The sequence below is a fragment of the Telopea speciosissima genome, chromosome 2 (assembly GCF_018873765.1).
Source record: "Telopea speciosissima isolate NSW1024214 ecotype Mountain lineage chromosome 2, Tspe_v1, whole genome shotgun sequence".
Lineage (NCBI taxonomy): Eukaryota > Viridiplantae > Streptophyta > Magnoliopsida > Proteales > Proteaceae > Telopea > Telopea speciosissima.
Window position 1 is genome coordinate 80,748,690 of NC_057917.1, and position 25,391 is coordinate 80,774,080.

Below are 25,391 nucleotides of genomic sequence, written 5' to 3' on the forward strand. Positions count from 1 at the left end.
TTTTCCAAAGAAAGTGTTTACAATGGAAAGATCATAAGCTACTGCAAAGTCTAGGATTGAGTTCCCCTCCTTGTTCCTCTCCCCAACCCTGTAACCACCATGGACACCTTTATAACTTCTACAATCACTCCCAACATGTCCATTCAGGTCCCCTCCAATAGTAATCGATTCATCCTAGCCAAAACCTTGCATTACACCATCCATGTGTTCCCAAAAAGGCACTTACTACTTTCATCCAATCCTTCTTTGGGTGCATAAGCGCAACCAATATTGACCACTTCGTTCTCCAAAACCAGTTTGATAGACATAATCCTGTCTCCCAGTCTTTTGACCTCTACTACATTGTTCTTTAGATCTTTGTTCACAATTATGCCTACTCCGCCTGTATTACTATGATCTCCTGAATACCGAAGTTTGAAGTCATCCAACACCTTAGCATTTAGTGAGGGTAAAACCCATTATTTACATGTGTATTCGGAAGGCATGTGAGACAATGACAACTCTTGGAAATGACATATTGGTAAGTCACTTTCAAGTAGTTTTGAAAACTCTTTTTTACTCCCAACTTAAAGAACTTTTGGGAATAAGACAAGAGGCTATCAAAAGAAGGTTACATGTTCTAAATATACCTACAGAGATCATTCAGACAATCCCTTTTTGAAAATTTAAAAATGTTTTGAATTTGTGTTATGATCTGAGATTTCTATTGGTTGTGTTATTCTCACAAATTCTTTTATGGAAGCCCTTGTGATGGCAGAAACTTATGATATATAATTTTCTTTGTTTCTGTGTTCCAGTCCTTTCTGCCGTTTATGGTATGCGAATTAAGGTTCCACATTTACATGAGAGTAAGTTCAGAATCATTTTCTATTTCTATGAGAGAAGGAAATTGAGATGATTGAAGCCCCCCTATTTTGGAAGTTTGTATATCTTAGGTATATTTTTCCTTGTTAATTGTCATGATGATTTAGTATTATTAATTCTGTTTCTGATTTTTTTTTTAAAAAAAAAATGGGGGGGCTTTGCATGGTTACCTAGGAATAGTAGGGCATTATGTAGCTTTTTGAAATTTATATTCGTAACTGAAATTCGCTTAACACTGTCCAATACAGATTATACCATATTTATTGCCTCAGTTATTTTGTTGGGCCTTTTCGCTCTCCAACACTATGGAACACACAGGGTTGGCTTTCTTTTTGCTCCAATTTTGGTAGTTTGGCTTCTATGCATCAGTGGAGTTGGCATTTATAACATAAGACGTTGGAACCCAAATGTTGTCACTGCTCTGTCACCATATTATGTCTTTAACTTCTTTAGAAAAGCTGGAAAAGATGGGTGGAGTTCACTTGGAGGTGTTGTTCTGTGTGTTACAGGTTGATTTGTATTCTTACACTAAACTTAACCATGTTTTTAAATTAAACTAATTATTTCTCAGTTAGGCTGACAATGGAAATTATATTTTATCAGGTGCTGAGGCTATGTTTGCTGATCTTGGTCATTTCTCCCATCTTTCTATAAGGGTAACATTTTTTAATCTGCTGTTCTGTAAATTTTTCTGCTGGTTTAAGAAAGGAAAGGAAATTTGAAAAGTCCTACAATTATTGCTGTTACTTTTTTATAAGCTCCAACAATTATCAATTTTGTTGATTTTGTGAAGTTTGACATTAAAATTTTCTCTTCTGAACTCCGTTCTTAAGTTTTGTTTTATCTGGCATATGTATGACTTTCCTTTTTATCTTATTCACAGAATTAGCTGCATTTATGTAGTTTTCTTCTAATATTTATTACCTTACAACATGTTGTTGATGATAGCTAGCATTTGTGGGATTTGTTTACCCTTGCTTAGTCTTGGCTTATATGGGGGAAGCTGCTTATCTCTCCAAGCACAAAGAAGATCTTGAAAGGAGTTTCTACAGGGCCATCCCTGGTAAGACAATAATGCTTCTGTTCTCAGAAGATACATGATCCATTAATTTCATATTTGTATATTTACTTATTATAAAGGAACACTAATGCATGGCATTTCTGTTAGTTTAGTAATTAGTATATTCTGTTTGTTGGCCCTGGATTTAAGCCAGCTTGACACGGGCCCTGCCAATTTATCTTGGAAATCTAGACTTCTTTCTTTCATGGATTAGCTTATTCAATGAATAGAAGGGCCTGTGCCTATTTCATCCTCTGGCTTAATGTCTCTCACTGCTCAGCTTGACATAGTTCAATTCATTTCTCTTAGGTTCAGTTTGGATTGCGAGAATCCAAACAGCGGAGAATCGCACTTATTTACGTTAGCAACAGCAAATGTAGGGGAATGTGAGCATCATGGGAATTGTATCCTTAATCTTGGTGCCTCCATTCTTACAACCTATAGGAATCTAGATATGATGCCAGAGATATCACAAAAGTGGGCTTGTTTTAGGGTAAATAAGTCTTTGGTCCAATGGTTTTTATTGTAATTGGCAATTTAATGGGATTAAATATGGTAGGAGTTAGGACTAAAAGATTAATCAATTAGGATGTTATCTGAGTCCTCTTTATGTTCAGAAGTTAGCTGAGTTGAGTCCTAGAATCATTAGGAATTTGAGTCCAGATTACATTCTAAGTTTATGTTCTGTTTTTAGAGTCCTAGTTTGACTAGGAGTGTTAAATACATGTCTGATTTTACTATTCGAAATGGTAGTATGAGTTCCAAATTATTTTAGGACTATTAGAGAGTCAGCTTATGAATTTATGTATGGATGTAGTGGCCTATGGCCTCACACGCGGATTTATGAGTAATATTATTGAAGTTTTTTTCGAGTACTGTGGATTAGTGGGCGGGCTTTGGCGCAATGGTTAAGTTGCGCTAATACAACCCTATTGGTTGTGGGTTCAAAACTTGGCAACAGCCTCTCCTGCAAAGCTGGGGGTAAGGTTGCACACATTTGCCTCTCATAGACCCTGCAATAGCGGGGGCCTCGTGCACTGGGACGTTCTTTTTTCTTTCTTTCTTTCAAATACTGTGGATTCACTTCTTTTTTTTTTCTGAGTGGATTCTCAGGTTCAACTGGGTTTTCAAGGGGTGGTTTTTGGTGGATGCCAAAACTACAGCAGGTGGATTCCAGCTCTTCTATCTTACTTTATTCAATAACAGGTTAGTAAAATCTTCTGGTTTTTACTCATCTGCGGCACTCTGTGTTCACTTAATTTTCTGGTTGTGTTCTTTAATTCTCTCGCTGATTACTGTTCTGATTTGATTCGAACCTGAGATATAAATTTCTGATAATTTGTTCTCCGAAGTTCTGATTCTTTTCTTAAAAATTTCTGTTCTAGTCCTGTATTGGTTTTCGTAGTAGCATTAGGAATTTATTATAACTCCCTGTTCTGTTATCAGAAATCTGTCAAGTTTTGCAAGTATGTTCTTCTATTAAAATAGATCACTCGACCTGACTTTTGAGTCATTCTGAGTATTCTGTTCCAAGATATAAACTATCTCCGTCTGTTCTCTATTCTGTGGTTTTGTAAATACTAGTCTCTTTCTGGATTTTCTGGCTCATAATTAGTCTATATTAAAGCATCAGCTAACGTTGTAGACAATGATTTCTATTGCAATGTGGGAATTCGTTTCATTAGTGGAAATATGATCTGCCAGCTGGCCTCCCTTCATTGCATTATTTATTCGTGTAAATTGGATTAATTCACGGCTTTTGGACTTTCACAATTTAACCTGTGTCTGACTGAAAACCTTATATGTCAGAGAAAAGCCTGAATGTTTGTGACCACACTCCTATTATATTTGTAAGGATTTTAATTTTGTACTACTTTTTGTATCTCGATACTTTTTTCAGTTTTCCTGGTCTGCACAGTCTGGAGGGTATTTCCCGGACTGCACACCTGGTAATGTAGTTCTAGATTGGTAGGAGACCAACTAGAAGAAGTCAATAACCAGGATCTGCTATGAACTAGGTAATTCGGCTAGGTCATAATAAGCGAAAATTGTGAAATTAGGGTCAGGGTTTGATGGTAGGGTTAGGTCAAGTCAGTGTTGGGGAGTCTATTAGTGAAGGTCTTGTTAAGTTTTAACAAGTCTAGGCTTGTTAATTAGAATCGGCAGAATGAGGGAATCTAGAATTTAGGATGAGTGAAGTGGGCAGCAACTTGGATCGAGTTATCCTATGGGGCAGGGGGTTGTTCGATCCAAATATGGACAGGTTTTGATGGTTGGTTTGGTCTAGACAGAAAATTAGGTTACGTGAAAAAGGTTTGGAGATGGGGGAATGCTAGGGTTTGGTGGTTTAGAGGATTAGAAGAAGGGTTGGGGATGGGATGATTCAAACTTATTGTTGTTGCAGAGAATCCTTGGCAGCAGCTTGTTTGAATGGAGAAACTTGAATAAAAATTGAATCTTGCACAAAAACACCAAAAGAAAAACTTCAAAAGAACCACCCTGGCTTCACACCACAAGGTGTCGATTGGATCAAAAACCAATCCCACCAGCTTTGATTAAACACAAGACAATCTTTGAAGGCAGAAGACAAGTTGCAGCAGCTTGCAAAGCAGAGAAAATTTTCAGAATTGTGAGGTGTGAGCACCCCCCCCCCACAATCCCTTTATTTATATTAGCCAAAAGGCCTAATTTCCTATGCAGCCTAGGAGTATGAATCCTAGGCTGTGTCTAAATACAAAACACTCTCTCTCTAAAATTCGTGGAGATGTGTGGACCCAAACTTATAATTCTAAAACAAATAAATGAAAGGTGACTTAAGTCACTTAAATTGGGATTTTACTCCTCTCCATTTCCAGATCCATAATTTCCTATAATTTCCACCTTGAGAATGCGACATGTGGCGGGGTGAAATCCAACGGTCCACTTTTAAAACCCTCAAACTAACCAAGACTTAACCATGGTTTGTGTATCCCAGGGACTAACCAGCTTTGGTAACTAAACTCAACCTTAAACCGTGGTTAACTCAAATTCAAACTCAATACCACGTTCTCTTTCTTGCTTTCTCTCTCTCCTATCTTTCCCGCTAATCTCTCTCTTCTCGATTCTCTCTCCTCTCTACCTCTGCAATTGTGCGAGAGAGCCTGCCGGAAACAACAAAATCGGAGAGGATCTTTTGCTCTGCGAGAGGGACGAGAGCCTGCCGGAAACACAAAATCGGAGAGGATCTTTTGGTCTCCCTAGATCTGCAACCTGTAATCGTTTTCCTGTCGGAGAAGTTCTCTTCGGACCGCTCTCTCCTTTCTGGATCTGCAACCTCGCGAGGCCTCTTCAAGTTCGAATATATGAATTAATTTCCAATAAAACAGTAAAGGGTAATAACCTAATCTCCAAGCTATTACATAGTTGATTCACTAAGCTACTAAAACTAACATAAAAATACAAATATTGGCTTAAGCTAAAAAGGAAACATCACTTACCTAAAAAATAACTTGTTCCCCGGCAAGGCGCAAAGTAAGAGAGCGAGGTTGCAGAGGTTTTTCAAGGGCAAGGCGAGACTTCCTTCGAACTTGAAGAGGCCTCGCGAGGTTGCAGATCCAGAAAGGAGAGAGCGGTCCGAAGAGAACTTCTTCGACAGAAAAGCGATTACAGGTTGCAGATCTAGGGAGACCAAAAGATCCTCTCCGATTTTGTGTTTCCGGCAGGCTCTCATCCCTCTCGCAGAGCAAAAGATCCCCTCCGATTTTGTTGTTTCTTGCAGGCTCTCTCGCATAGTTGCAGAGGTAGAGAGGAGAGAGAATCGAGAAGAGAGAGATTACCGAGAAAGATAGGAGAGAGAGAGAGAGAGAGAGAGAGAGAGAGAGAGAGAGAAAGAGAACATGGTATTGAGTTTGAATTTGAGGTAACCACGGTTTAAGGCTGAGTTTAGTTACCAAAGCTGGTTAGTCCCTGGGTTACACAAACTGTGGTTAATTCTTGGTTAGTTTGAGGGTTTTAAAAGTGGACCGTTGGATTTCACCCCGCCACGTGTCGCATTCTCAGGGTGGAAATTAGAGGAAATTATGGATCTGGAAATGGAGAGGAGTAAAATCCTTTAAATTGAACCACTAGTTCAAACCAGTTTTGGACTGCTTCAATTTAAAATACTAAAACATGAAAATAAACTAAGTATAGAAGCTAATCCCGTATGCAACCTAATTACCCATGCTTTAGGTCCATAAAAGTGACCTATTACATTGAAAACTAGGGCTGTAAATGGGTAACCGAAGATCCGCATCCGTATCCGTTTAGGGGCATCCGAATTCGTTTAGAGATATCCGGACAAAAATCCGAATACTCCGATAAAAATCCGAATCCGAATACTTAATTATAAAAAATTAAGTAAATAATGATATTTGAGGTTTTTGAAGATTCAACAGGTTCTAGAATATGAGAAAAATAGAATCATGATTTTAAACTATGGATTGAGAGTGAATTGTATCCACTAGGGGGAGGAAGGTTCGGGTTACACAAGGCAGAGGTGTAAACGGATGGCCGAAAATCCGAATTCGATCTGCATCCGAATCCGTTTAGAGGTATTCGTATTCGACCAGAAAATATCCGAATCCGATTACATCCGATCCGTATCCGAGCCGAATCCGATCCGTTTACAAGCCTATTGAAAACCCATGGGATTAGAGGCCCAACATGTATATAACCCAACACTAGACTTATTCCTAATAAAATAAGCTTATTTTGGTGATGAATCTGCATCACCTGGTTCTGCCACATAGCAGGTTGAATGTGGCTGAAAATTTCTTGGTGCCCTACTGACATGTCAAGTTTCAGCCTGGACAGAATTGATTAAGTGACAAAATAAATCATAAAAAAGTCAAAAACTATGAAAAGGTTGATGCCAATACTTGGACTACCGAGAGACTGCATTCCAATAAGAACTGTAGAAACCGCTTCCTCTAAAAGGCCGACCTTATAGGAAAGGGAGGAAACAATATGTATATCATATAGAGCTCTAACCATGGTATAAAATCTCGCGAAATATCGGCGATATATCGCGATATTTGAGAATCTCGACATGACTGAGATACGAAACAATGTCGAAATAAAAAGTACAATAACTGTCGATATATCGAGATATTTCGACGATATATCGTGGAACTCACGATATATCGCGAGATATCACGATATATCGCGAGATATTGTAAAGTGAACAATAGTGTCACATTCAAAATCCTTATAAATTTCATATTTCGCGCTCTTGGTCGATATTTCGACCGAGAGCTGCTGAAAATGAAATTTTTCTCTTCTTCCTCCCTTCCAAGCCTCATTGAAGCTCCTTGTCGCCGGGAAGACGTCGGAGGGTCATCTAAGCTCATCATCCAAGCCTATTTTCATTATTTAAGGTAAATTATATTTCTCTAAAACTATTTTTTTAAAAACTTTGTACAAATGTTGTTGGATGTTGATGATATTAATATATGTTAGACACCGGAGGCCGATCTACACCTCACGGTGTCGAAATTTTTTCCCATATGTATTTTTTTATTTTTTTCTGGTTTTAAAATTCATTTTCCTACAACTAAAATAGGAAATAATTAGGGGTAATATGACTTAGATGGTAATGAATTAAATATATGTTAGACACCAATGGCGATCTACGGCTTCACGATGTTCGGATTTATTTTTCTGCTCTTAAATAATTCTTTTAATTTTCGAAAATTAAGAAAAATATATAAAAAATTAAAAAACAGAAATAAATAAGGAAAAATATGAGTTTTAAGTTTAAAAAATAATGAAAAAATATGAAAATTATTTCTATATGTTTTGAGATGCATTACATGTATATTATGTTTACTAATTCATAGTTTTGTTGTGTTAGGTCAATACTTATATTAACATTATATATAAAAATTGGTTTTAATTTTGTGAAAAATATAAGGGTTAGGGGAAAAATATTAAATAACTATACAAGTGTATTAGTAATCTAAAAGTGTCAATTGAAGTGCATCTACATTAAGTTTTTTAATTATTGTGTTACTTACATTCGAGTAAACAAGTATCATTATGGCGGATCGTGATAGACAACGTGCGAGGGCAAGCAAAGGTGGGGAAAGTAGTCAACAAAGGGGCGGACGGAACAAAGAGAACAGAGGGAACAAGAGAGACCAACCAGCCAAAGATAGGGTGACATTGCATGGTTACATGGTACTCCCATTGATGGGGATAAGAGAAAATCTATATGTAATTATTATGTACATGCAATTTATGGGAGGTGGGTCCAGAGACTTAAACAACATCATTGGAGGATCTAAAGATGTTGTAGGTTGTCATATGGTCCCTCTGAAGTAGCCAGGAGATTGGTGATAGTTTGAGGGAAAAAAAGAAGAGGAAGAGGCGAGACAAGCAAAGGATAAGAGAACAACTTGAGGATACAGTGAGGAGTTCGATGGGAGGAGGAAGACGATACAATGATGATGATGACTCCTCCTCCTCCTCCGATGATGACATCATAGACTCGATGACATACAAACAAGCAGAGGAGGCTAGGGATTTTAGGTGACTGTTTCAAGGGAGTAGAGGAAGTTTTCAAGATGATCAGCAGAGACAAAGAGTAGGGGGTAGTGGAGGAGTGGCAGCTTCGGAGGTCCTAAAACTTTGAATCCTTTTAAAAGATCACAAAGTGTGAGGGCAACCCCAACACCTCTACCAAGACAAGTACCACCATCAACATCCGATCCTAAATTGCATAAGAAGAAATGAAGCAATCAACCTTAATCAAAGGAGCATGGAAGGGGATGAAGGGATTGGTTAAAGAATCAATAGCTAAGTGGATGCTATACCATACCATCCCAAGCAACAATCATGCACAAGGCCCCATTATGATACCATGATAGATACCATTGCAGTGGCGCCCAGGATTCAAGGGCCCCACCCCATACGAGGTAATGAATGTTTATCTACCTCAACAAAAGAGTGAGATTGATGAGTACATTAGTGAGATGAGGAATATGTGGGAGACATATGGGGTGACTATAATGGCGGATGGATGGTGGCCTAAAGAAAGTCCATCATCAATTTCATGGTTTATTGTGATGGGAGGACAATGTTCTCAATCATGGATGCATCCAAAGAGATAAAGGATGCAAAATATATTTCTGATTGTTAAAGGAAGTAGTGGAAAAAGATGTGGGTATTGAGAATGTTGTCCAGTTGTAATGGACAATGGAAGTAACTTCAAGTGGCCGGTGAGAAGATGATGAACAATAATAAGTACGGCTCTTCCGGACTCTTTGTGCAGCCCATTGCATTGACTTAATGCTAAAAGATATGGGAAAGTTAAAGTTGGTGAAGGCTGTGGTTGAACGCAAGACAAGTCACCAACTTTGTATACAACCACTCCTATGCATTCAATCTATCGAGGGAAAAATGTGGGGGTGACTTGGTTGGCCTGGCATCACAAGATTTGCCACCAACTACATTGCCCTCAAAAGCATTGAGACAAAGAAGGCCGTAGAAGCATGTTTGCTTCGAGGAGTGGTTTCAATGGAAGGGTTCCAAGACTGCAAATGGGAGGGAAGCACAACAACGATGTCATCTCGAGGACTTCGGACCAAACTAAGCAAAGTGGTGAAAGTTTTAGAGCCATGTCAAGTTCTACATGCGACTCGACTCGAAGGGCCCAACCATGCCAGTCCTATATCTTTGCAATAGACTTGATGAAAGATAGTGTCATAGTGTGGGTCCTCGCATGATAAAACACTTCTTAGATATCATAAATGCTCATTGGGAGAATCAACTTATGCATCCACCGTATAAGGTGGTGAAGTAAATTTGTTTTATGTTTACTAATTCATAGTATTATTATTTACTAATTACCTATGCATTTACAATACCTCTATTCTATATGTCATATTTCAGATACTACTTGAACCCTAAGTATCAATATAACAATAGGCTTGGGTTGGAAACTCAACTTATTGATGTTTGGAAACAAGTAGTGAAGAAGTTGGAGCGGATGGTGCACTCAAGCAATTTGCAACAATGAAGTGAGTTCATTTGGAAACTCAACTTATTGATGCTTTCAAATAAGTAGTGAAGAAGTACTTACTAATTTTCCACATGGGTATAGATCAAGGTATTTAGGGATGCATTGGGAAGTTTTGGAACCGAGGCTGCGATACAAGGCGAGCACGTGGTGATCTGCGGTAATTCTTTTAAGTTTTAAATTACATATGTATTGAAATTTGAAAGTTGAAAGTTGAAACAACATTCGACACATGTCTTTTTGTTGTAAACTTGTAATGCAATTGAATGGTGGGGTGTTGTAAGGGGAATCGGCTGAAAACTTAAGAAGAATAGCAATTAAAGTCCTCGCTCAAACATGTTCGCATCCGGTTGAGAGGAACTCGAGTACCTTTGCACTCATCCACCCAAGAGCGCAATGATTGGGGTCTCAACGCTTATCCGACATGGTGTATGTGCACACAACCGAGGTCGAAACCGCAACACATACGCATGGGACATGAGGACAGAGGGGCACCATTGATCTAGCCGACATCTTTCAAGTGATTTCAGGCGATGAGGACCCTATTGTGGATTGGGTGAGGATAGAGGTGAGCCAGTGTTGGATGAGGAGGGAGGTAGGCCCGACCCCACGATAGCTTCCGAGATTGGTGCCGAGGGCGAGTATATGGCGACGAGGGTCGGATACATGCGAGGAAGCCTCCCATACCATTCCATTCCACCTTGGTAGCAATGTTCTTGATGATGAAGGCGGTCTAAGTCCTCAAATGATGATGATGGTGATGATGGTGATCTTTGGTGGTGGTGATGGTGATCTTTGGTGGTGGTGATGTTGGTGGTGGTGATCTTTGGTGAAGAATATGACGACATGCGAGAGCGTTATGTGGTAGGCCAGGAGGCCCAGGATTGGCACACTGTGAGACCCACTCCGATTCACCGGAGAGACACAGTTTGATCATGCCACACAAGATACGGACCACGGAGCACGTGCCCCCCACCCCCACCTCGAGAGGCCCCTACATACATACAACAGAAGCGTAGGGGTTCGACAAACACATTCAACTCGATCGCATGGACATTGATAACCTATCTAGCTACATTGGTGGTTTGAGTATGGGTGATAGGGAGGGAGGACTGACCGACATTGGCGTGCCCCATCTTTTGGCGCACATGCCACTCCATTGGCATCGGATTATGGTGCATCACAACCTTACGGTGGATATGGATATGGATCATCATCATAGGGCGTTTAGTGGGGTAGGGGACTATGACTACGATCCCAGTCCCGAGGACATCTTGGATCATCTTTTGTAGATAACATCTTTGCATACCCTAGCGGACCTAGCTACCAACCTCACCAGCCATACATGCAGCCAATGCCATCGCCTTTTGCGCGGCGCCAACATCATATCACGGTGGATCATCTTCTTCACGGATGGATCGATTGGTAACCCTAGTTTATATCCTAGGATAGGTTACCTCTGATCGTTGATGATTCCATTTACGTGACACTTGTGGATGACTACACTCGTTTCTTCTCCGATTCTATACCGTGGTCCACATATGTCATTCAAGCAGAGAGCAATGGACGTCGACTCCGAGGCATGAGTGGGATTGATCCAGGGAGGCACAAAGCAACTACTATTAGCAGTTTAGCACTTGTAATTTGTAACTTAAGTTGTGATTTCATTAATCTATGTGTATTTAACTATTTATACATTAAGGTCGGCGACCGTATGTCAATCAAGGGTGCAAGCCCAAAACACCAATTTGAATTCACATTTTTACAATTTTATGGTTTAAATGTGTTTATTAAGCTTAAATAAGGCTGTCCATGAAGTTTCGAGCCTAAATATGGCCAAATACCCCGAGATGGACCCCGAAATATTGCAGAAAAAATGCAATATTTCGGGAATATTCACGATATCTCGGATATTTCGGATATCTCGGTAGGCCCGAGATACCGATATATCGCGAGATATAGTACTATGGCTCTAACATGGCAGACTATCCAAAGGGGGACATGGGTGGATAAATAATTTTTTGAACAAGAACTGAATTTGATTCTGAAATTTGACACGTGGAAAATCCGGAGCATTAGACACTCAATGGTAGGAGTAGCCACATCGTTCTTTCGTGTGGCAAAATCGGGCGTCCACTCCAGGAAAACTACCTATACTGTGCGGACCCAGAAACCTTTTGCCCTTGACGGCTTGACTTATATTAGAGAATTTTACATTTTGGTTTATCCTTCTACTTTTCTGCTATGGTTTTCTCTTGTTTTTTTATATACATAACACATGCATGCTCATGCAAGCACAAATATTGATGCAGGTAGGGGATCAACATATCCTAATTTTAGCTTGCAGGTAAGGGATCCTTACAATAAATGATAAAAGAGAGGGTTAGGAAAAATTTCCGATATGGAAAGAGAATTCGATGTACAGAGAGGGATCTTATCTTGGCTTTCAGATGTAAAAATCAAGAGCAAGAACTAGAAACCAGCTTCGCAATTCAGATCGATAAACTCTGATAAATTAAATCAGAAATAAACCAGAATGAAAGAAGAAAAGCAAAGATGCTTTGGAAAGAAGATTAGGAGGTTAGGATAAGAAGACAGGTCTATATAGAAATAACAGTAAGAAAAAACAAAGCAGCAAGAGATCTATCAGGTGTTAATTGATTTTGAACCTGAAAAGAAAAAGAGACCTAAACAGAATAGAAGGTGAAAAAGATGTAACAGAGAAAAGATAGGAATGCATATTTCTTAAATAATAATGGAGATATGATGACGGGTTATGCAGGAACAAGGAGAAGAACCAGGCCCAGCTCGATGGTGGCTAAGTCCATCCAATTCGTGGGCTTAGTTATTTAGTAGTCTTCTATTTAATTCAAGTATATTTTTTTAGTTGAACTCTCACTTGCGTGTGGGCATATTTACCTTTTAGGATTAGGATTCTTTTTCTTATTATGATTCTTTATGTTGCTTAGTAATAGGAGTTAGTTTGCTACTCAGATTAAGATTAGTCTTTTGGTGTCTTTTTAAATAGATTGTAAAAGCCATTGGCTTGCACACAATTTATTTTGAGGTTAAATTTTTTTTGGAGGTTATTCAATGGAGCAGTGCAGTTCAGTGGTTTGAGGTAAGAAGCCTTGGGTGTGATGCCTTGGACAGTGAGAATCTGATCCATTGGTGAGAAGCCATTGTTACCTCTATTTATCTCTCTTATACTTTGTTTCTGGCAATAAAGGTACTGTTTCAACAACTCATCGATTAGTCTTTCTGTTCTTGGATTTCATTCTCTGGGTTGCTTAGATTTTATCCTCAGCTCTGTGAATATTATTGGTCTTCCATTCTTGGTGTTTCAAACTTCAATAACTCCCAGATTTAACTACTAGCGGCACCCCTGTTTTAACCCAGTTTTCAGCCAACTTTGTTCTTGCACCTGAGATTGTTTTACTGATTATTATTGGTCTTCCATTCTTGGTGTTTCAAACTTCAATAACTCTCAGATTTAACTACTAGCGATACCCCTGTTTTAACCCAGTTTTCAGTCAACTTTGTTCTTGCACCTGAGATTGTTTTACTGATCAGATTAGGATTAGATCTTGGGAAGTTCAAGGCCCTCCGAAGAGGAGTACTCGACCAAGGTTTTGAAGCAGTTCTGACCAGCAGATCTGCTGGTACCCAAAATCTCCTTATTTGCTTGGTTTTCTGATCCAGACTTGAGAACTAATTATTTTAAATCTGGCCATTCAAGTTTTTCCAGATTTTGGGTTTAACACATCCTGACTGAAACTCTACCTGAATTTTTGAGGGCTTTTTTGATCTCTTGGTTTGAGTTAATTTAAGAATCTCTATCTGCTGAAAGTCCTTTTCAGATTTTATATTCTTAAATTACTTTTAATCTACTCTTCTGAAGGACATTCTTACTACTTGTTTGTGATTGAATCCTAAAGTGACCTTCATCTGAGAAGGTTGACTTTTTGATTTAGGTTTGCTTGGGATCCTGTCTTGGAGGGTTTAGGGTTCATCCTACCTAATCCCCCCCTTCCAATGGGATATCAATTGGAAAAAGAGAACTAATAGACTTGGAACTCCCTTGCTGTTTCAATCAAAGGCACCACCCACACACAACTTAAAAAATTGCACATCTATTTATTTCAATCACTTGAATTCATTATTTATGTAGTTACATAGATATTTATATATAGCCAATATTTAACTCTATCAGGACTCTTAATAGGGATGAGGTGGTTGTACCATAGTTATCAAGGCGGGAAGGCGACCATGGCGTTTTAGAGGGTCAAAAATCAAGGCGACACCATCATGGCGGCAAGGCGCCTGCCATGGCGCCCAAGGTGCTCAAGGCGACGCCTTGATAACTATGGGTCGTACTGCTTGTAGGACCACGATATGCACCACCAGGAGCTGACATTACATTACAAAGAAATTTACCAAATCATCCTGAAAAACTTTTCTAAATTTTGTCCCTTATAACTAAGCCCATTATGGTTAAAACCAATTAATAACCTAGCCAATAACTTAATTAGGCTTAATAAAGCCTCTTTTTGCATATGAGCCATCCAAATCAGGGCAAACTTCTCCATCCAACCGAGGGCTGCTGCAGGACATACTAACAAATATTAGTTACATGTAGTAAACAAAATGAATTCCCAGTAAACCTAGCATATCCCAACCATAGCTCTATTTTGCCCTTTTGCCCCTTGACTACCTCCGTTTGGTCTGATACTTGATATATCAACTGGGGGACTGTGGGTCCACCTGTCAAACTGCCTCATGATAGATATTGGGAACCGTCAAGGAAAACCTCTCCCTTTGATTATGCTTGGGAATGAGTGAATGACGACTTTTTTTTTTGGGGAGGGGGGGGGGGGAGAGCCCTTTGGTGTAGGTAAATCACCTGAATGGGCTTATTTTATTAAATGTAAGCTTTGGGTTGGGATATGTATGTGTTGGGCCCTTTGATCCCATGTGTTTTCTTTGTAATGGGCCACTTTAATGGGCCTATAATATGGGTAGAGGCTAGGCATATGGAATTAGTTAAGTAAGTGTTTATTTTAATTGTTATTAAGTGTTTTAATTAGGCTGGATTAAGATTCTATAGGTACAGTCCTGTTTTGAGTCAGTTTCCTTTATTATTTCAGTTTTCTTGTCAGTTTATGTTATCGGTCGAAACATTGTCTGTTTTGGGTTTCAACATTTCATATAATGTTTCGTCTCGAGGGTTCGAAATTACCGAAATATTCGAAATTTCACCGACTTTTTGAACTATGGGTGTAAATCCAATCAACACCTTGCGGCGGGAAGCCCGGGTGTCATTGCTCTTTGTTTATCCTTCATAAGGTACTGTATTACCGTTTACTTTTCTGCAATTCTGCCCATTGTTGCTCCTTGTGATTTCCAATCCTATCTTCATTAAGACTGTTGTTTTTGAAGCTGAGTTACACACTTACACGGTTACACCTCTGATCTGGGTTCTGATTTCAGAATTCTTCATTCTATACTGCTATCTTCCAAAGTCTGTTTTCAGTTTTAAAATCTGCTGGTTATTTCCTAATGTCCTACCTCAAGTAGGATTATCATTAAAGATATGGAGCTGGAAATTAATATGGCCTGTTATGTGGTTTGTTGAATGTGAAATTATTAACATCTACTGATGTTCTGTTGGTCTATGTTATGAGGATCAACCTGAATTCTATTTTGATAGTTTTGCCCATCCTAGTAGTACTAGGAATCCTCCATAAAATCAGATCCTTCCATTGGATCAAGCTGAGTTTTTCAGCATAGTTCATAGCCCCCAAGAGAAGAACTCGACCAGGCTTATAGCCTGATCTAACCTGTTGATTTGGTTTTATATTTGTTTTCTCCTTAATCTGGAATTTTGTACCTCTGTTTTCGATTCTGTTTTGGTACCATTTAACTTCTTAAATCAGTATTACATTACCCTTTGAGTAAATAGAGGACAATGGTCAACCATCAATTATGGGACATCCTAGTCTACTGCTGCTACTTTTGTGAGTTGTGACTGTTATGGGAAGTCAAGCTAATCATGTGGTAATTATTCTTTTTTCTCCATGGCTTATTGGATCTCATATTTTTCTCCTCTATTTCCTTCGTACAGAGAGAATATTTTGGCCAGTATTTATTATTGCAACTCTTGCTACAGTTGTGGGAAGTCAGGCAATTATTTCTGCTATTTTCTCAATTATTAGTCAGTGTAGGGCACTGAGGTGTTTTCCTCGTGTAAAGATTGTACACACTTCAAGTCAAATACATGGACAGATATACATACCAGAGATCAACTGGATACTGATGGTCTTATGCCTTGCTGTTGTAATTGGCTTTAGAGACACTGTCATGATTGGCAATGCATATGGTACATGCTTTTTCCTTCCCCTTCTTTGTATATTGGCATGTATGTTTTCAATACAAAATTGTTTTTTCTGTGCTGCACGTTAGTTAATAGGAAACCTCATGAAAAACTAGATGGGTTGGATTCATTTTTTATATTTGATTTCATCTGTCCAACTCCTGTTTCGGATCAAAACAAGCTGTGGTAAAAAGAACCTTTCCAATTGGAACTACAGATTACTGTGGAGGTGGGAATGTGCAAAACAAGGAGCATACAATGCACAGCAAGTGGCACAGAAGATTACAGTGGAGGTGGGCATGTGCACAAGGGGTAAATGGGTACTGATGGGGTTCCAAATAGCTTGTTTGATTGAAGAAGAAGATAAGAACGAAGGAGGAGATATGTGTTCAGGAATCACCACTTGAAATACCTTGGAATCACAACCTATGGTTTCCTGGAATCACTACTAGGGAGCCTACTGAATCACCACAAGAGGGAGGTACTGAATCATCAAAGAACCGAAGGCAAAAGCTAATCTTTCACTACACAAATTCATGTCTAAGCTGTAGGCCCTTACAAACTTATATAGAAGGCTTAAAAACAGACTCAAACTCAAAAAAGGAAAGGCATAAACCAATTCTAAACTGGTAAGGTAACTTAAACCAACTAGGAAACTGAAATAATAAGGGAAAGAGACTGAATTAAGGCTACACCCTTAGAGACCTATTCCAGCCTAAGTAAAACATTAATAGCAATAATGAATAAATATGACTCTAACTAGATCAACTAATAAAGTGAATCTCGGATTCAGAATCAAGGCCCTAAAAATGCGCGTATAAAAAGGCCCATTACATCAATAAACCCAAAAATAAAAATCCCAAGGCCCATGTAACCCAACCATGGGCTAAAATAAAGTCTTCTAAGGCCCGATTGGCCCAATTGGACAATCTTAACTACATCAGGCACACATGGGATCTGCTTGTCCTCTATGTCATTGTGTCTTGCAACCTTCTACAGCATAGAGATGCACCTGATAGCTTGGTCCATCTTTGAACTGACAACGAGGTTAACTAGCCCAAACTAAATTTGGTCTGGAGTATGATTATGCCCAGCGATGTTTTAAAGCTAGACCTGACTTTGTACTGGTCTGGCCTGGTTAACACTGGTCAGACTTTCTGAGTGACTGGTCCAATGGTCTGCATGGTCTGAGGATATAGAAGCATGCTAGTGTAAAGTATTTTATGTAGAGTAAATGTTTTAGTTTTGTCACAAGAAGAGTTGTCAGACTAGTTTGTAAGCTGTGACGTATAATTCTGGAGGGCCTTTGTTTAAATCTCTTCAACTTTATATATTTTACTTTATATTTTTTTCAGTTACAAAAGTGGTTAACCACCTCATGACCCTGCAGCTCATCCTTTCTGTTAGAATGATCTGAATGATGTAATTATTTGGATGGTTTGTTAATGAGTCACCCATGCTCAATTGCCACCTCCCCCCAGCTCCACTAAAAAAAAAAGTGTTCCAATTGACTCATCTATCCAGTGACCGAATGGCCAGACCAGTCTTTCACATTTTAATGGATGAAAGAAATTACAAGGTTAAAATGTTCAATACACAGTTGAGCATGGTTGAGATGTCCCACGAAATGTTGTGTAGGTAATCGGAGGGATGCCCTATCTATCTAATGGTGGGGTTGGCTGAAACAGCCATTCATATGGCAGAAATAGGTGGTCCCTGTAGGGAACCTTTTTCCACAAGAGGATTGAATCTCGATTTCTATATGTTAAAATACTACTGTTAAAAGTCAGGTTTCTCCGGTTGGAATTCTGGTTTGAACTTTGAACATGTTTCCATATAATAGTGCAATAGGAATCCCATGACCTAGTCATTGCATTTTTATTTTTATTTTTTGGATAAGTAGGCCCCCAAGGAGAGTTGAACTCATGACCTTTTAATTGTGAGGTGTTGGTCCTTGACAACTGAGCTACCTCCTTGGGTTTAGTCTTCTCATTATTGCTCCAGCTGATTAAACACTCAACCAGTAATCTGGTTCAATTCTTCAGTGGATTTTGTAGCTCCAATTTATTTCATGTTTTAGTTTCCAAGCCTGGCGTTCTAATTCCATGGATGGTTGATGTCTCCTCAGGTCTCGCAGTCATCAGTGTAATGTTTGTTACCACCTGCTTGATGTTCCTCATCATTGTTATGGTTTGGAATCGAACAGTTATCTTGGCAGCTGTATTTGTGATTTTTTTTGGATCCTTAGAGCTTCTATACTTCTCTGCATGCCTCTCAAAAGTTCACAATGGAGGGTGGCTTCCTCTTATTCTGTCTATGGTAATTTTGTTTGTGATGTCTATCTGGCACTATGGGACTTCAAAGAAGCAGGACTTTGAATTGCAGAACAAGGTTCGCATGGATAATTTCCTGGCACTTGGACCAAACCTGGGTATTGTTCGAGTTCCTGGAATTGGTCTTATCTACTCAAATGTGGTCTCTGGGCTCCCTCCAATGTTTGAACGCTTTGTGACCAATTTTCCTGCTTTCCACCGTGTTGCTATCTTTGTCACTGTGCAGTCTCTGATGGTTCCAAAAGTTCCAGGCAGTGAGCGTTTCCTTGTGAGCTGTATTGGTCCACCATATTTCCATCTCTTCCGGTGTCTTGTCAGGTATGGGTACAAGGATATGAGAGATGACAACTATGATTTTGAGGTCCAGTTAATTAGAAAGGTGGAGGAGTTCTTGCGGAATGGGAATGATGAAGCTGATAGATCCGGACTCCAGGGAGTTGAAATGGAACCAATTAGGAAGCCATCAAGCCCAGTAGTGGATGCATTGACAGTGGGACCTGAGAATGGTGGTGTGGCTGGGCGGCGGAAGAAAGTGTCATTCAGTAATGTGGGAGTAGTGTGTGAGGAGCTGAGGGAATTGGCAGAGGCAAGGGAATCTGGGGTGTCATACATGATGGGCAATACAACTGTTGTTGCAAGCGAATCGTCATCTCTGGTTAAGAAGTTTGTGATTAACATTGTCTATGGGTTCTTGAGGGGGAACTGCCGGCGCCCAGCAGTTGCACTTGGGATCCCTCCTACCTCACTGATTGAAGTTGGCGTTGTTTACACTGTGTGATGGCAGTATGCTTCTTTTGTTTTGATTTTAGTACCCAGCTGAAGCTTATGGTTGCTGTACATCCACAAAAGAGGAAATGGAAGGGGAAAGAAAGGTCCATTTACAGTAATTGGAAGCAAGCACAGGCCTTGTACTATGGGACCTTGTAAAGCGGTAACTTTTGGGGTTGTGGAGGGTTACCATGAGGGTTTTGGATCATAAGAATGAGAAACGAGGGCGATGCATATAGGAAGCTTCTGAACTTGGAAAGATCATACTGGTCAAATTTTATTTTTTTTGTAGGGATAGGGATGATTTTAGGATTCAGAAAGTAGCTGTTATATCAACCTATGTTCTTTCTTCGACCCCTGTACAGTTCACAAACAGGTTAATATTCCTTTACAAGATCATTTCAGTTCTTCTATGCTGCTTCAATTCTTGAAGAGAACAACTGTATATTGTACTTGTGTATCCATTACTTAGTATTGATGGTAAGACAGAATGATGGGTTGGAATCCATTGGTTCTGCAGGTGATGTGAAAAAGATTTGTGAAACCTTCTCTCTTTCTCTCGGGTTTAACCTTTGCTGCATCTTTTTCCCTTCTCCGCAGGCCCCCTTAGCTCTTCTGCCTTTCCCAAGCACCGCCCTCTGCTTCTCCCCTCTCCCCTGCTCCCACCCCCGCTCCCTGGCTGCCTTGTAGTGAAAAATGGGATCTTGCTGCATAGCTAACTCATTTTCTGTCATTTGGACTCGTCATTTGGTAAAACCATTGGACGGATGAGGAATCCCTAGACAAGCCATGCTCAAACCAACCAAAAGACCATGAATGAGATTTTCACACATGTTTCCCCCCCATTCTATTTAATGGTATCAACTGGCTTTTTTAGACATAAGTTTTTTCCCCCTCCTCTTCTTGCAAGCAGTAAGGACAACTACCTACGCAGAAAATGTATTAAAATACATTTTCCCAAGGCCATCTTTTCAAATATTAGACTCTAAATTGCAAGCAGTAATGACAACTAACTTAGCAACAAAGTCTGTTACTGAGTTGATATGAGACTCTAAATTGCTGGATCAAATGGGAGAGATCTAAGTATGATACCAAGCATCTTCCCAAGGCCATCTTTTCAAATATGGGTTCGTGGGCTACTCCACCAATGTCTATGCTTAAATCTCCAGTATACACATATCTTTTACTTGTGCCAGATCTTGCTTTAGAGCATGCACTCCCATTTCCGTTGCTGATCGGCCGCAATGTAGTCATTAGTATTAGTTCATATCGACCATCCACATGCTTCTTGCTTTGTTGATTCATTGAAGGCACCAGCAGTGTTCATTGTGACCAGTAGTTGAGTTGGTGCTAACTAGATTTGGTCTTCTCTGATCCTACAGCTAGTATCAGTTTGCATAACTTAACTAATCTTGAATAAAAAAAATGTTCTAGTGCACGAAGTGCCCGGGTAGGGGATGAGTAATGTATGCAGGTCGCAACCTTACCCCTGCTTTCGCAGAAGAGGTTGGTTCGAAACTTGGAAACAGCCTCTCCTGCAAAGCAAGGGGTAAGACTCTGTACAATTGCCCATCCTAGACCTTGCAGCAGCAGGAGCCTCGTGCACTGAGATACTTTATTTTTTATTTTTGAAGAAGAGTTGCACTAACCTTGAATTCATTAAGAAGTCCACAAACTACACTTTTAGAGCTAACGCTATACATTATTAGCCTAAGTTTCAATTTTGGTAAATCACAGATCACCCCTTGGTTTTTTGAAAAAACTCAACCGTCCCCCTCTAAAGTAACAGGGTTAATTTAAATCAAACCAAAAGGTGAAATGACATATTTAACCTCTCTCTTCCATCTTCTTCTTTCACGTCTTCTTCTTCGGACTCCTGTTCCGCAAGAACCAAAGCAGAAAGCAGAAAGCAGAAAGCAGAAAGCAGTTGCAGAAACTTAAGAGTTTAGGCGTGTTGTTGTTGCGGCTAGTGCCTACTGTTTTCGAAACACACGGTCAGTCGGGTTAGGGTCTTCATCTTCTCCGTTTTCGACCTTCCGTTTGCCGAACCTGCTAACTCTTTTCGTTCCGTTTTTGAGAAAACTTGAAATTGAATAAGAGTTCTTTAGAGAGGAAGAGACAATCTGATTTCTAATAACCATCTCTAGATAGAGACGAACCGGTGATTCCCAACTTCATGTCTCTTTTAATAGAGAGAAGCTGAACGTTTCGTTAAATTTTTTTTTTAAAATTAAAAATTCCTGTTTCTTCCATGCAATCTGAGTCTGCTGTTTCTTTTCTATCTCCTCCTTTATTTTCGTTCTTCTCTTCAACCCTTTCTTATTCCGATTACCGATTAAACCGCTCTCATTCCTCATCCTTCTGTCACTGTTCCTGCAAGGACCTCGTTCTTTACTACTGTGCTTCGATTGATTATGACTTTTTCCTTTTTAGGACGGTTGGGGCAACAATCTCCTCTGGGTAGGTGCCGAAATCAATTTTTCAGCCGGAACTGGTTAATTGGGTCGCAGGTAATTTCGTTGTTTGGGGCATTTGTTCTTAGTTTTCACGAGTCTTCAGGTGATTGTCTGCCTATCTCCAGCAACCTCCCTGGACTCAGAGATAACAACGAAATCCTCCACAACCCATTTCCAATTACCCGGCCCCGAAACCAAATTCGCATACCTCTGTAGATCCCTAACCTCTTTATGCATCACTTTAGCAGCCCTAATGGTCTCCCTTTTCGGTTTAGCAATTTGGGGAAGGAGGAGAGGGAATATTCCCTCTCCGATTCCTTGTTTTAATTTTTTAAAAAATAATAAGACCTCACATATAATTTAAGGAATTTTAGATTCAAGGGTAAAAAAGTAGTTCTACACTAGTCAAGGGTAGTTTAGAGATTTAAATTTATTTAACTAGGTGACATCATCACTTAACAGTATAAAACTAACATCAGGGACTAATTTGGTATTTTGGGGTCTAAATCAGGGGGTGATTTGAGTTTTTTCAAAAACCAGGGGATGATCTGAGTTACGATTAAAAACCAAGGGGTGATCTATAATTTACCCTTTCAATTTTCTACCCTTAAAGACACCATCTCTGGAGAATAAAATATATAGTTTATGTTGATTAGGCGTGCGCTGGGATGTGTACGGCACAGCCTAGCCGATGGATGCTTATTGGACACTCATTAGGCGATGTCCTCCAAGGAGAGGAGCCGAATTGGAGGTTTCCCACGACGTCAGAGTAAGAAAGAAATCACACCAATGAAAAGGTGGGAAATGGATTTATTCGGTAAAGGACCCATATTTTTGTTTGAAGAGAGAGAATCAATATAGACCACGCCGCCATGGCTTATTATGTAAGAGGATGTGAAAAATTATAAACCTTACTTGGAAAGAGCCGTTGCAAGCAGCTTACAAGTAGTCCTTATAGTCAATGCCCACGATGCATGGGCGTTTTGGTAATTTCGTTCACAAAACTCGTTTCCGCGTTTTGAAAAGGGTGGTATCTCCAGATATTTCAATGATTAAATAAGGGCATTATTGGAAGTTCGACAATATATTCCCCAGATTCGACCGTTACAAAAATTTGAATGACTCCGTTTCATTTCGTCCTTTATCTTCAACGGAACTGTGTCCTCTTCTCTGCAACCAAAAACCCTTTTCTTCTTTCTCTCACTATCGCCGTCTGTCTTTCCATCTCTGAAATGCTCTCATCTTCTAATCCCATGGCTGGCCAAGAAATCAGCATATCCAATAGGGAGTCCAGACCTCACCCACTTTACCAGATCGCAGAAAGCCCAACTCACAAGCTCCTCCTGAAGCAATGGCTCAAAGAAGAAGAACTCATCCTTGGCCGCATAGCCCTCAAAGAATCCCAAATCGACAACGTCCGCAAAGAAATCACCCAACTCTACAGCTTCTTCTTCCTCTTCCACTCCACGGCCCTTGTCCTCCTCTTCAGTGCAGCATCCAGGGAGCCCCGTGGTGAAGGCTGCCATAGATCTTGGATCCCGTCGCTCTGTTCTCTCTTCTGTTCTTTGGCCATCATTTGGGCTGTTAGATACAAGACAGATGTTGAGGGTCACATGGAGAAGCTGTTGGAGAGAGAGAAAGAAGACGGGAAGCTTTTGACGAAATGTGTTCAAGAATTGAAGAAGAAAGGTGTGGAATTCGATCTGTTGAAGGAAGTGGATGCGCTCAGGAGGGCTAAGAGCCTTAGAGTTGAGTCTAAGGTTGTACGAAGATGGTCTGCAAGGGACTTCGTTACGCTATTCTTTTTTTCCGTTTCTTGCATGGTTTTGGGTCTTACAAGGGTAGTTTTGTGTAATTAGAGATTTACAGAGAGGTACCCAATGATCGAATCTGCTCTTCTTGATCATATATCTGGGTGCTTTCTTTCGCAATCTCTAACATCCAGGGTATCTATTTTGCAGAAGATTCTTTTTTTCTGCGACATGAAAATGGGGATTTTTGTTTTGGGGGGACTGAAAGGGAAGCAGAATACTTTGTTCTGCTATTGTAAGTGCTGGAATTGATATTGAGAATTCATCAAATAAAGTTTGGATATTTGTCAGTTTCAATTTAGACTTCTTGCATGGTGTTTATTCCCACTTGTGATTTGGGAATGGTTCCAAATTAAAAACCATTATACCCTGGTAGAGGATTTCAGAATCTAAAGTTTGTAAGACTCCTCCCTTCGTGCAGTCTTGCCATAAACAGGAATCTATAATAGTTAGGTCTGCTTGTGTAAGTCATGTGTTTAAGAGATAAGTCACTCAAAGTGTGTTGTGTTTTTAACAGGAAGGGTACATGCTTAAGGTATGTTTTGTGTTTTAAGAGACAAGTCACTCAAAATGGTTTTCAGCACAGCTACAAGGAATCTAATAGTAGGTCTATTTGTGTTTACTATCACTTCCACTCAAAGTGTGTTGTGTTTTTAAGAGGAAGAAGGTACATGCTAGTAAGGTATGTTTTGTGTTTAAGAGACAAGTCACCTCAAAATGGTTTTCAGCACAGCTACAAGGAATCTAATAGTAAGGTCTATTTGTGTTTACTATCACTTTCACTCAAAGTGTGTTGTGTTTTAGAGAGGAAGGTTACATGCTATAAGGTATGTTTTGTGTTTAAGAAACAAGTCACTCAAAATGGTTTTCAGCACAGTTACAAGGAATCTAATAGTAAGGTCTATTTGTGTTTCCTCGTCGTCATTGCCAAAATGGTTTTCATCACTTTCTCCCCTTATAATTCAAATCCATGATCTCCTCCCATCCCATCCATAGACCCAGCAACCATAGCGAGGAAGAGCAGAGGAAGGAGGGGGGGAGGGGAGGGGGAATTATTTTGGCATTATTGGCAATGACGACGAGGAAGGTTTGAGCTCCCCCCCTATTGGGGATTTCTATGGCTGCAACTCTTAATAGACCATCGGGCGGCCATGTTTGATAGTGGGGAGAAGCTTGGAGAGCAAGGTTGGAAACCTATTGACCCCAGAAAAAAAACAGAAATTCTCCGATGACACCACTCCAGATCCGCTTGATGAGTTTCTGCTCTGAGAGGACTGGAATGCTGAGAGGTGGAGGGGTTAGTGTAGTGCTGAAGTGGTGGATGCTGTCAATATTGCGAAGCTAGACACAAGAGATAGAGAGTCGAATGCACAGGAGGAAGTGAGGGAATTGGTTGTAGTGGAGCAGGGATTGACATGAGAGAGATGCAGAGGGGGTGCAGGACGGCGGAGATGTAAGGGCTTGAGAGCAATGCTGTGGGAGTGGGGTTGGTGCCAAAGGGGGGCTATGTTGTGTGAACCGTTGCGGGGTATTTTAGGGGCAAAAGAGAGGTGTGTCCACAATGATTCTTTGAGCAGAACGACACGAGCATTTGAGTTCGGAGTGTGGTTTTGGTTTGCAGTTGCTAAAACAACCTTTATTCATTCCCCAGACGTGTGGCGTAATGAATGATCGTTGTTTGGGAACAA

The 25,391-nt window shown here is 39.9% G+C and overlaps 2 protein-coding genes across 2 annotated transcripts in view; both read left to right on the top strand.

Moving 5' to 3' along the window:
- LOC122651714 (probable potassium transporter 13) overlaps positions 1-19,830 on the top strand; it is a 30,111-nt gene extending 10,281 nt beyond the window's left edge. Inside the window, exons 4-9 of the mRNA XM_043845213.1 lie at positions 798-848; positions 1,113-1,373; positions 1,468-1,520; positions 1,813-1,927; positions 16,087-16,341; positions 18,464-19,830. Of these exons, the coding sequence (XP_043701148.1) occupies positions 798-848; positions 1,113-1,373; positions 1,468-1,520; positions 1,813-1,927; positions 16,087-16,341; positions 18,464-19,446 (1,718 nt within the window). The 3' untranslated portion in view covers positions 19,447-19,830. The remainder of the gene's footprint in view (positions 1-797; positions 849-1,112; positions 1,374-1,467; positions 1,521-1,812; positions 1,928-16,086; positions 16,342-18,463) is intronic.
- Positions 19,831-23,047: 3,217 nt separating this feature from the next.
- LOC122651715 lies at positions 23,048-23,986 on the top strand. The gene has a single exon (XM_043845214.1). The coding sequence runs from the start codon at positions 23,125-23,127 to the stop codon at positions 23,749-23,751; it is 627 nt and encodes a 208-aa protein (XP_043701149.1). The 5' UTR covers positions 23,048-23,124; the 3' UTR covers positions 23,752-23,986.
- The last annotated feature ends 1,405 nt before the right edge of the window (positions 23,987-25,391 follow it).

Bases quoted from the DNA above. Each gene is read 5' to 3' on its own strand.
- LOC122651715 (XM_043845214.1), top strand. From the start codon at position 23,125: ATGCTCTCATCTTCTAATCCCATGGCTGGCCAAGAAATCAGCATATCC.